This window comes from Macrotis lagotis, chromosome 1, assembly GCF_037893015.1.
Source record: "Macrotis lagotis isolate mMagLag1 chromosome 1, bilby.v1.9.chrom.fasta, whole genome shotgun sequence".
Classification (NCBI taxonomy): Eukaryota; Metazoa; Chordata; class Mammalia; order Peramelemorphia; family Peramelidae; genus Macrotis; species Macrotis lagotis.
The window spans coordinates 117,699,685-117,712,854 of NC_133658.1; the positions used below are offsets into that span (position 1 = coordinate 117,699,685).

At 34.4% G+C, this 13,170-nt stretch overlaps 2 protein-coding genes across 5 annotated transcripts in view; one reads left to right on the top strand and one right to left on the bottom strand.

The window, feature by feature from the left end:
* Positions 1 to 10,738, top strand: part of REL (REL proto-oncogene, NF-kB subunit) — a 56,121-nt gene extending 45,383 nt beyond the window's left edge. Inside the window, exon 10 of the mRNA XM_074206741.1 lies at positions 1,158 to 10,738. Coding sequence (XP_074062842.1) covers positions 1,158 to 1,834 — 677 coding nt within the window. The 3' untranslated portion in view covers positions 1,835 to 10,738. The remainder of the gene's footprint in view (positions 1 to 1,157) is intronic.
* Positions 10,739 to 11,057: 319 nt separating this feature from the next.
* The window catches only part of PUS10 (pseudouridine synthase 10), a 107,934-nt gene continuing 105,821 nt past the window's right edge, over positions 11,058 to 13,170 (bottom strand). For all 4 annotated transcript variants that reach the window (XM_074206771.1, XM_074206756.1, XM_074206763.1 and 1 more), the window contains one exon: positions 11,058 to 12,330. In XM_074206771.1, the coding sequence (XP_074062872.1) occupies positions 12,292 to 12,330 (39 nt within the window). In that variant the 3' untranslated portion in view covers positions 11,058 to 12,291. The remainder of the gene's footprint in view (positions 12,331 to 13,170) is intronic.

Sequence of the window (13,170 nt, forward strand, 5' to 3'; positions counted from 1 at the left end):
TTCTTGAAATTTTTCTAAAATGTATTGATTTACTTTCATATTTAATAAACATAATACTTTGAATATAATCTCTTTAGAGTTGAGCCTTGGAAGTGTCAGTATGAAAGTCACTATGGGAGTGACCTTGTATTTTCATAGACTATGCTAATGTGGTACAAGAGTTCCTGGGTCTTTATCAAGCTCTATTTATAGAGACTCTGTTGGACAAACAAGGTCTGGTTTACCTAAGTACAAAACATAGGTTGGCCTGAGAATAATGAATTTTTGGTCACAATAATTCAAAGACTGTATAAGTTATTGATAAAAATTGTAATCTGATTAAATGGTATTGAGTATCCACTCATGAAATCACATGATTGAGATCTTGAATATAAGCATGCAGGCATATCTTGCAGAGACATCCTCCTGACCAGATATCCTGGTTCAGTATTGTTCCAAAGGTTGTAGAGGACTAGGAAATTGGGTTGAATTTGTAGTGTGTTTTATTTTTCATACATATGTATTTTTAATAAATCCTGATATGAATGTGTTTTCCTTTCTTCTGAAAGTGTATAAAATAATAATTCATATTTATACTGAACTTTGAGATTTGTAAAACACTCTAACTCTGATAATATATGTATATATTTATTAAATATTATTTCCATAGTAGAAGAAGCAGATTTTGAGAGCTTAAGTAAATATGAAGAAGAATTTAAATCTAGGCTTCTCAATTCCAAATGTCACGCTTCATCTGCTTTCTGATAATTGCCTCTTGTTAAAACATTTCTAGCTATTTGGATTCTAATTAATAGTGGTTCCACTCTGATATTTATATGAAATAAAAATTTTTTCTCATAGGGACTCTAAGAATTGGATTTTCATAATGTCCTAAATGAGATTACTTTGATATTTAGTATAAATCATTTGTTTAAATTCAATGTAAAGTGGTATTTATTCAAAAATTAATTAAATAGTTTTATCTCAAGTGATTTTGGTTATTCTGTATTCAAGTTCATCAATGTATGTGAATTACATTATTCAAATAATATAATGTTGCAACTCATCTATAATTGAATGTTAAGATGTTTCAAAATATTTTTAGTTTTCAATACTTTTTTTCATAAAATTACTTTTAAAAATAAAAACCTTTTTTTTTTAATTTGCATCTCTTACAGAAATGCCACGAAGTTCTGGAACTCTGCATCAAGTCCCACCTTACTTTCCAAGTTCACATCCAACTTCCATTTTCCATTCTTCTCCAAGCTGGCCTTCAATGACAACAATCAACCCAAATGGTTTTCCAACAGGGACACTTCCTTCTGGACCACAAAATAGTAGCCGGTCATATCTGGAAATGGCAAATGTTCCCAGTAGTCTAGATACTTCTGATCCTTGTCTTTTTAATAACGGGACAAATGGAATTGGAGCTCAGTCCCTGACCCAGGCTGATGTTTTTGGGGTTAATACCAACATGTTGCACAACCGTCCTATGAATATTACAACACCCAGCAGTGAGAGCATGATGGAGACTGATACACATCTTTTGAGCACGACCCTGGAAAGCTCTTCATATCATTCAGTGCTGAACAGAGACTACAGGAGGTCCCTCCATCCGACGACGCAGGCAGCTTCCAGCACCAGTTCTGTTTTTGTTTCACAGTCGGATGTGTTAGATTTCAGTTGTCTACAGAACAGTACTGTAAGTGAACCAACATCATCAGGCAATCCTAATTCAAATAACCCAAGTTTTCTGCCTAACAATCAGTATTATGTTAACGATAATATGCAAAGTGAAGATCATTTTAATTCTTTTGAAGTCAATTTAGACTTGTTTAATACAGAACTTGCCTAGTTTTATCCTTTGAATATATTTACAGTAATTTTAAGATTCTGTTTTGAATCTTAAGACACTTCATTTTATACTCATGTACTGGAACCTTGCTATAAGTCTATTAGAATGTAAATTTGGTTTCTTTTGTGGATCTTCTCCAGGGGTGATTGCAGTGGAAATGCCTAAAGTATTCCTTACAACAAAGTTTCACTTCTGGCATTGGTTTTACTGAAGGAACTGCTTGAAAGGGGTATTTATATCAAAGTTCTAGTACATGAACAAATAAACTTTTTTGCTCCAAAATGTTCTTTAAGACATTTTACTCTAATGACTTTATTACATACCTGTTTTTAATGAATTGACTCAAATTTGCTTTCAAGCAAATTTTACATAGATACTGTAATGACCATGTCATTGAAAAAACAAAAGATTTTCAGCATTATTATTATAGGCAGCAGGTGACCCCTAAGGGGTTTCCTGTGGCTGTTTGGTATAATGTATAGATTTCCTAGTTGTTAATAAAACCTGGTTCTAAAAGAAAAACAGAACTGAGACCACCTGGAGGAGGCAGCAAGTTCCCAAGAAATAGTCCTTGGCTCATGGCCAGCTCTTCATCGAATAAAACAATTTCTTTGGAAGTGTTGAGTGTCTTTTTAATGTCTCTACACTTTCATAGAGGAGAGGCATTTCTCCAGAACTGCTTTCACCTCTGGGAATGATTTAGAGACCCTCCCTATCACCTTATTTTCTCCCAATCTTTTTTCTTCCCATTTTTTCATTTGATTAATGAAATTATTTCATTTCACCAAAAGTGAGTCTTTTAAATCAGGTAAAATTGACACTGTCTAACCAGAGGAATGTAAGCTCCTTGAGTGCAGGAATGTTTTTGGTTTTGTATCCCAGAATTTAGCAGTGTCTAGAGAATAATAATAGGTACTTATTAAATACTTACCAAACCAAAATGAACTTTACCATAGAATGAGACTCCAGCTTTGGTTTTGTTTTTGTAATATGGAAGGTTTTGCTACTGTAATTTGGTAGGTGCTTTCTGTATTTGAAATATCAATGAGATCAGTGATAGGTAGCAATAAACCATGGAATTGCACAGTATCAAATTTTAAGTTTTCACTTTTTTGGAAACTTCACAGGCTGGCATTTTAGTTGATAGAGGAGAGAAATACATCTGAAATAGTATAATTGCTAATAAAAACCACTTAAAGGTAGCTAATGTGAAAGACCAAATCACATGAATGTATATTTAAAATAGATTTTGTAGCATTGGCTAGAATATTTGCAGTTCTTTTTCTAAAATGACAATGAGTATCATATTTCCATTATTTTAATTAAACTATTTGTACAGTTCCCAGAAATTTTTTTAGCATGTAGTCTCAATGATTCATTTTATATGTATATATTCATAGATTTGTGTGTGTGTATATGTGTGTGAATAGTGCAATAGATAGTCCAAAATGGTTATCATAATTATTTTTGCAAGATTTGATTTCTTAACAGTTTAAGAAATGCTGGCATATGGAACAAAATATAAGCTCAACCAGTAAAGTATTTATTGAGCTGTCTTGTCCTATTTTTTCCTTCTGATAGTTCTAAACTAGAATATTCTTGAATTGGAACATGTGGTTCAATTAGAGCTCACATAATCTAGATAGGAAAAGTTTATGGATCAAGCACCAGCTTCTTCTCTCTGGACTCAAGGCCACATCTCCCAAGACAGTAAAGTTCAATTGTCCATTAATAAATCCCAGACCAGTTATCCTTTGAGTTTCTTCTCTTAGAAAAGTTGTCTTAGCTCGATTGTCAACTAACCTAAATTTATGTAAGACTTCCTTGAATGTGATGCTCAAAAGGCAAGGGGAAGGTAGAACTATTGGCTCACTCTTTACTGTATCTGTAGTGGTTGTGGCTCAGTATAGGTTTTCAATTGTTCTCCATATCTGAGAGCAATTTGTACTCCAATACCATCTCTTGTCCCCCATGAAGGATTCATCTTCACCTTCCAGGATTTGCCAATCTCTCTAAAATGCTTCCATTTATTCAGGTTCTCCAGTGTCCACAACCAAGGTCAGAGGAAGAGCTGGGTTGCTCAGACTGCAGGACACCTATTCTTTCCCTAGTCTTCAGTTCTCATGACCCCTGTCCCAGTCCCACATTGCCCCTAAGTAGATTATTATTCCAGTTCTACCTTTCAGCATCCTTAGGCTTCTCTTATGAACTTATTTGGGCTCAAGAAGGGAATGCAATTCCATATACCTAAAAAGGGGTACAATCCCACTAATGGGATAATATTGTTCAAAAATATTTTCTCAAACGAGTCTATTCATTCCTTTATGTAATTTGGAAATTTATCTTAACAGTGTTAAGTGCCTCGTCATTGAAACCTAATTGCCTGGTATTTTATTTATACATGCTTATATATGGACATGTTGTTTCACGATGAGAATGTAAGCTCCTGGAGGGCATGGATTGATTCTTTGTATCTGCAGTACCTAGCAGAGCGCTTGATAGGCTATAAATTTTAAAATAATTTTAAGTACTAGTTTTAATGTTAAATGAACATAGTTAAACCTGTCCCTTGCCCAGAAAATAAAACTTGAAATCTTAATCAACTTTTTTTTCTGTTCTTAGATTTACGAAATAAAGAACGAAAATAAGACAAACTAAAAGTAACATTAAGGGATATTTGTTAAAAAAGTTTAAAAAAAAAAATCCCAGAACTGGCAAATAATTAGCCCAGTAGTCTACCGAAATTTTCATCAATGACTATGAAAATTAAAATGAAAGCTATTATATATCAGTAATCAAAGAAAAACCAAATTGTCTAGTTAATTTTTTATGGAAGTATTGCTATTTCTAGTTTTTTTTTTTTTTTTTTTGCAAGGCAAGGGGTTAAATGGCTTGCCCAAGGCCACACAGCTAGGTAATTATTAAGAGTCTGAGACCGGATTTGAACTCAGGCACTCCTGACTCCAGGGCCGGTGCTCTATCCACTGCACCACCTAGCTGCCCCTATTTCTATTTTTTACAAAGGTTTCAAACAGCTGCATTGAAATGCTTTTCTAGTCAAAACCTCAGATAAGCAGAAAATTAACCAGGCTCCTCTAATCCTTAAGCACAGTTACTCATGACTTTATATTACAGACTTTTTAAAAGTAATTATCACACTTCAAGTACAACTGAATGTACTGGTAACTTTTATTTCAGCCAGTAAAACACTGTAACTTTCCAGTGTTATTCTAAATTCATATATTCTCTCACTTTTCCTCTTATTTGGTCTGTTAATTTGTTGTTTCTGCTTTTTATTTTTTTTAACTTTGCATCATTTTATAAAGATCTCTCAAGGTTTTTTTACATTCCTCATATTCATTGGTCTCACTTGTGTTATAAACCTTCATTATATTAATGTACAATTTATTAAACTATTCTATGATAGTATGTCTAGATTTCCAATTTTTATAATTAAAAATGTTCCTATGAAAATCTATGAACACATCTCTAAAAAAACAAAATAAAAACAATTTCCAAAGTATAGCTTTAACAATGTAATCAAATCAAAGGACATGACTAATTTTCTAACTTTTATTGCAGTTCCAAGTTGTTATCTGAAAGAATTAGACTGGTTTGAAATTGCACCTAAAAGTTTGTCTCTCTACAAACCTACCATTGTTTTTTGGTTGGGTTTTTTTTCCCCACCAATTTAATATTAGGTGGCAGCTCAAAGTTGTTTAAATTTGTATCCATTACTGGTGAGGTTGAGCCTTTCTTAAGTGAGAATTATCACTATTTTTTTTTCCTCCAGGAGTTAATTTGTCGATTCTTTTTGGCTTTTTGTCAGGTGATGTTGTTGTGATCTGCTCAAGGTCACACGGCTAGGTAATTATTAAGTGTCTGAGATTGGATTTGAACTCAGGTCCTCCTGACTCTGGGGCTGATGCTCTATCCATTGCATCACCTAGCTGCTCCTAATTTGTCAATTAAAGTTTTTGTTGTACATTTAATATAATAATAAAGCATCTTTTTTTAAAAAAAAAAGCCCTAATTTTTCAATAGGAAAAATCAATCTCCCCAGATTAAAAAAAAATTTTTATAAAGTTTTCTTGTAGTCAATCATGCAAATTACTTGACTTGCACTTATTGCTGTTATTAGGTAGCAAGTTCAGCTTGTCCAATGTATGGCACACAAGTTCTCAATGAAGATAAAACTAATTCATTATAAATTTAGTCCATCTAATCCCAAGATTTTAGTGGGTTCAGAGCTGGCTTAATAAATGACTTGCTAGTGGCCACAGTCAAGTTTTGGTTTTTATAATAAGAGGCAAACAAACTGGAATTCTGTATATGAAATCATTATATTATTGTAACCTTTAGAAATTTTATCTTCCCTTCTCTGAACAGATCACTACCATTCACTTCAAAACAAATCCCATTGAACAGCATCTCTTTACTTAATTCTTATCTTTTGTATTTCTATTAACATACATATTCTTTGTGCAAATCCTCAGAACATAGACTTGATCATGTCTTTAAATGCATTCCCCACAGAACCTACCATGGCTTCTTGCACATTACAGGTGCTTAGTAAATAAAGACTTGCTGATTAACTTTTTTTATTAATATTTCTTCCAATTATATAATAGTAGTTTCTACCTATCATTTTTGTAATGTTTTGAATTTTACAATTTTACACCTACCCTTCCTTCCCCTCCCTACATCCCCCCACACAAGAAAGTCTGATAATCTTTACATTATTCCCATGATATACATTGATAAAAATTGAATATGTTGAAAAATCATATCCTTGAGGAGAAAATAAAATATTAGAGACAGCAAAATTACTTAGTACTAAGATACTTTTTTAAAAAATTGAAGATAATAGACTTTGGTCTGTTTAAACTCCACAGTTCTTTCTCTGGATACAGATGGTATTCTCTGCTGCAGGTGCTCTAAACTTGTTCCTGCTTATTGCACGAATGAGCAAGCCCATTAAGGTTGATCATCACCCCCATGTTGCTGTTAAGGTGTACAGTGTTTTGCTGGTTCTGCTCATCTCACTCAGCATCAGTTCATGAAAATCTTTTCATGCTTCTCCGAATTCCCATCCCTCCTGGTTTCTAATAGAACGGTAGTGTTCCATGACATACATATACCACAGTTTGCTAAGCCATTCCCCAATTGAAGGACATTTACCTGATTTCCAGTTCTTTGCCACCACAAACAGGGCTGCTATGAATATTTTTGTACAAGTGATGGTTTTACCCTTTTTCTCAATCTCTTCAGGGTATAGATCCAGTATTGGTATTGCTGGATCAAAGGGTATGCACATTTTTATTGCCCTTTGGTCAAAATTCCAGATTGCTCTCCAGAAAGGTTGGATGCTTATTAACTGTTAATGGAGAAAAATATGGACTTAAAGACTTGATATTAGATTTGATTTTTCAGCATTATTCACTTAAGTGAACTTTACTGATATTGGTCTATGGTTCATACTTTTGTTGAAATCATAATTAAACTTGAAAATAATTCTAAGCCTCTTGTCTTAATTGGTCTCCCAAGAAAAGTTCAGGTGTTGCAGGGTACTCTCATGACAAAAGAAACAAATTACTAAATTTCTAAATATTCTCTTCAAATCTGCTTTTATGGGAAAAAAATTGAAGTAAATTTCATACTCTTGTTCCTCATCTTGCTTATGAGATAAACCTGGAAAAACTTACTTAACAGTATTGGCAAAAATGTGCTATTTTATTTTTTTTTAAGTTTTTTGCAAGGCCAAATGGGGTTAAGTGGCTTGCCCAAGGCCACACAGCTAGGTAAATTAAGTGTCTGAGACCAGATTTGAACCCAAGTACTCCTTTGACTCCAAGGCTGGTGCTTTATCCACTACGCCACCTAGCCGTCCCGATTTTATTCTTTACTCCAATTTTAGGTAATTAAAAATATTCGAGGTCCCTTTTGTTTAGGTATCACCTTTTTTTCCATTTCTGGAGTCCCATACTGATGTATAACCATTTCGTAAACTTTTTTAATGCAAGAATTGAAAATTCTATCAAGTTTTCTTTAGAAAATGAACATTCAATAATCAGGTTTCTTTTTTTAATATCAAAAGTCCTTTTCTAATTTTTCCTTTTCAGGCTTGATGGTTATAGAAATTTTATGAGTGATAGGGTGAATTTTTAAATTTGTTATATTCAGCTAAAGCAAAAGTCTTAAATTAAGTGGCCTCTCACTTTCTAAAGGAAACATGAACTTAATTTTTAGTATCTATGAAACATGTTTTGTTGCAGAGATGGGAAAAAGTGACTAATTCAGCTCCGTAAAAGTCACATGTGTTCTAAAATAAACTTCAATAGTTGAATCAGGACAAAGGAAATTACAAAAATGGAAAATGCCCTTAAAAGTGAAATTTGAAGGTAAGATCTGCTCACCATGAAATCTTGTCAACATTTTTCTTTCTCCCATTCTTGAACATTAAACATTCTAAGCAGATGGCTAGTCAACAATGAAGACCCTAATAGAGAAACCATTTACTCTCAATGACCCGTTACTTTTCTTTCATAAAGTAAAAGCCTCTTTAAAACTGACAAAATTTCCTCATCATGGCTTACTTAACATGTTATCAATTATATATTTTATTAAGCATGTTAATTTAAATTCTTAGTTCCATAAACAAAGTGAAGAGGTTACTCCTATCAGCAACTGCTTTGACAGTTTTTGAAGAGTTGCCCTGGTCATGTTTGAATTCTCACTGGGATATCCTCTTCATAATATGAGGTGAGAGCTCAAGGGCTCTTTCTGGCCTCCAGGTCTTCCTGAAGCCCTTCGCCAGGATCTCCTCTTGATGTGGACCCACTTACCCAGGCTCACATTGCAGCATTTGCTGCTCTAATTCTGTTCACTCCTGAGCTGTGAATCCTTTGGCTTCTAAGTATTTTTATCCCCCAGAAAATACTGGTGACTCAGATCAGTGTCAATCAGAAATCTCATGTTTGCCAAAGCTTATGTCATTAGAGCTCTCCAAATATTTTTTGTTTCTCTAAGGGAATCCCCCTAGTAACTCCTAGACTTTTACCCAAGATTACTAGGGGACAGAAATAGCCGAAATCTGGAGCTTTTGACTGAGGCTGGATTTTTCTAAGACTTCAGGCCTCTCTCTCTCTCTGCTTGTGACTACAACCCCCCCCCCTTCTCCTTCCTTTCCCATTCTGTTTCAGTTCTTCCTAAGAAATAGGGGGAATGTATCCCATACGTACAGCAGGCTAAATGTTACAGTATACTATTCTGACCCACTCTCTAACCTACTTATCAGCCGAGTTCAGTAGTCATGTCAATTATTTTCCACAAGTTATTTTGAGAAACTTTTTTATTAAATCAAAGATTTTTTCAAAGAATAAAAATCCATTTTCTCTTCCCACTTCCCTCTCTGGGAAAAAACAAACCAAAACCCCCAAAGAAACAAAGTAAGGATAAGATACATTCTTACACTGGCAGCATCCAAACCCAAGCCATGGTCTGCCCTGGCACTCATCGCTTCTTGGACCAGATGGGGCAGCAACTTCTGCCCAGTAGCCCCATCACCCTGTGTTGGCCTTGTGAAGATAAAAGTTGGCAAGGAAGGATGCCAATAAAATTCACCAGGAAAACAGGATTTTTGTGTCAAGTTTTCCTAGGAAACAGTGCCACAGGAAGGTCTCATAACCTCAACAGGGTCCAACTACCTTATTTGACCTCTGAGGGTGGGTTTTATTAAGTTTTCAGATGAGGAAGGGGAGGGCTCCCAAGCTGACTGGGCCGTTCTTGGCCTTGGATCCTCTCTACCACATCCCAGCCATTGTATAGCCTCTACAAGTCTCAGGATGTGTTTTCTTTCTTGCTAACTCCAACAGAGTTCCTGGCTTTATATGGGAGGGCAAGGGGGGGCATCTTCCATCTCCAGAGGCATCCTGCTCTACCTTCGGATGGCTTTAATTCTTAGGACTAGATTTTTGCTTATTTTTTAATATATCAAACTTAAATTTTCAATTTCCATGCATTTTTCCAACTCTTGGGAGTTTAAATTCAAATCTTTCCTGATTCTAAATTCAGTACTTGTCCCAGTATACTACCCCACTTAATACAAGAGAATAGGGCAAATTCACCAAATCTGAGGAAGGAGGAAAGAGGCAGAAGAAGTATTTGTCCAAGGAGGGGACACAGCCATCATCATTTATCAACAAGTTCATTGAGGGGACAAGGAACAAGTGAACTACTAGGCCAACATAAGTTTCTTCTTAAGTGAGTTCCCTGCCAGCAGATACCAATGTCCAAACTGATGTTTCCCTCTCCAAGCATATGGACAATACTATATTATGAAGAAAAGGCAAATAGGGAAACTATACAATGGCTTTTTTACATTATTTCTTTTGAGGTTCCTGACTTTTGATGCCTTCATTTATTTTATAATGCTACAGCTCAACAATGAGCAATGAATATTCCTCCAATTACTTATCTTCCTTTACATAAGGAGCATTTTTAATTCTATTTGTCTTATTGATGTATTAATATGCTGATTCCCAAGGCATCTCAATGGGTTTTATTTTCTCCAAGATGGAACATATACACAAATATGTGTTCATGTTCATATATATATATATACACACACATATCTCCATACATATACATGCATATATATTATTCACAAAGATAAACCTAAATGCTGATGATCTGCTAAAACTATTTAGTTTCTTGGCTTATATTTACCTTTTTTCCTCGTCTGACTGTAATTCTTAGCATTTCTAGAATTATTTCAACTGATATCTATTAATAAAAAGCATTTATTAAGCCCTGAAATCTGGTGTCAAGCTCTAAGAGACACAGATTCCAAAGAGCTTGCATCTTTGAGATATATCATAAAAAGTAAAGGGTTGGGGGGGGAGCATTAGGGGATCAGGAAAGATTTCTTATAAAATTTATTTTGAAGGAAAAATAGCGATTCTAAGGGATAAGAGGTTTCTAAGCAAATAGGTCAGTTCAGCCAGACCAAAGAGCAGAGAAGGGGGGGGGGGGGTAATGTATAACAAAGCTGAAATCAAAGAAATAACCAATTAAAGAGTTTGTATTTTATTCTGAAGGAAATAGGGAACCATTGAAAGTTGTGGAGCAGAGCACTGAAAGGCAAAAATGTACTTTAGGAATATCACTTCATCAGAAAGATCACACAGATAGGAAGCATCAGAAACAATATTCAAACCCAGGGATCTCCTGACTCCTCAGTCATTCCACTATGCCTCCTTGCTTTTTCTGTCTTTGGACAATTTGGGGGTTGAGTTCCTGTTCAGTTCTGGTGCTACAGTAGTAACAACTTCTACTGTGTTGCTTTGTCTGCTAATTCAATATTACTGGAAAGTCTGCATTCCTGATTTGAGAACCTGGAATAAGTAGGAAGACAGGGTACAGTAGTTTGTCTGAAAAGAAGTTTGGGGTTTTAGTGGACTACAAGCTCAATATGAGTCAACAGTGTGATACCCAGGTCTGAGAATAAAAGCACCTACTTTGTAGGGTTATTGTAGGGATCAAATAAGATACTGCAGATGGCAGTGCTTAAATAACAAAAATGATCTTATATTCATATACATCTCTTAACTTTTCAAACAATTCCTAGAAATCCAGGATTTCCTCAATTTTTTTGATTTAAAAGATACCTTGAAAGTCCACTGTACATACTGAATACATATGTATCATTACTCTTGAGACTTTGTTTTTCTTCCACAGGAAAAATAAGAGCAATGTCAGGTTAAAATGTGCGCCAAACAGCATATATTCAAATGAACAAAGGATTCTAAAAATTCAATTAGTGAGATTAGTTTTCTCTGAGGTTTTCATAACATTTTACATGTGTTATCTCATTTGACCCTCACAACAACCCTGAATGATAGATCCTATTATTATTCCTATTTGGAGAGTTTAGGAACTTGCTTAGGTTCTACTATTATGTGTCTGAAGCTGCATTTGAACTCAGACCTTCCTGACTTCATGTCCAACACTCAGTCCGCTATATCACTTCCCTCCCTCTCATAATGTTTCATAAGCCTATGTATTCAGAACACAAAAGGAATGTGGTATAGCTCATTCATTTCCAGGACAAATGAATAGTGAATCTGTTAAATGACACACATGTATCTTGTAGTCGAAAGACTTCTCAAAATGAAATAAGTGGAGAAAAAGCATTATTGGTTACTTTTACAGACTGAGTAAAAAGAAAAGCCACAATAAATTATCCTCAGACCACCCAATATCTAAAAAAATACAGGTAAGATGAATAAATGATAATGATTAGAAAAGTATTTAGATCAATGTGATCCAAGTAAGTCTCTAAGACACTTTAAGAAGGAAAAAAGGCATCATCTTGCAGTGTATACTGTAAGTATGTACTAAGAGACATCTTCTGCGGGATAATTGCAAAGCTTTTCTTCAGATTCCCATCTTCAAAGTTAATCATCCAGAACAGGTGGCCAGTCAACATCGACAGACTGGTGAGGGAAGAAACTAATATCATTAAAACTGAACATTACTATTTTATTTAGCATTCATTAACAATAACATAATCCTGCAAGGGGGAAATCTCATTTGAAACAAAAAAAAAAAGAACTGGTAAAGGCCACAATTTTACATGACAACTCAGGACTCTGAGCTAAATTCAATTAGACCAAGCAACAAAAACAGTTTCCTTACTAATTGTGCCACTATAAAGAGATGAGAACTTTAAGTTGGAAGATTAAAAAATACCACATTCAGAAATTAAATTTTAGAAATAATGAGCTTAGTTTACCTCATCTATTGGTTGATTTCTTTAAAAATACTTGAGAGTTCTTTTTTATCCAAAAGTTGATCTTTTAGTACTGTCTGTTTCAAATGTTTGAAAGCATCAGGCTATTATATCTACGTTTTTGGGAATTTGTACAAGTGGATTATTTAAATATTCTGAGTTCCTTAGTGTATCACTAAAGCTGCAAATTACTGAGTTTTTAAAAAACTGATAAGGCAAACTGCAGCTGCCCTTGAAGAACTGAATTTCTGACATTGTAAAAGATACTCTGACAAGGGAATAGTGGTTTGGGGTCCTGACTGAATCAGCATTTTAAAAATATCAGCTTTGACGATTTTAACAGTTCTGTCCTGAAAAGGGCACATATGCCAAAAGTGCTCAACTTTTCTTACTAGAAATAAAAAACTAGTAATACAGAATTCAAAGGTATATTAAATCACTCTTTACACTTAACTTGAAAATTTAGTTTCAAAATGAAGTCAACACATCTTTCAGACCTTAAGGCAGTTTAGTAAAAAGATACTAAAAATTTAGGTCTGTGAAA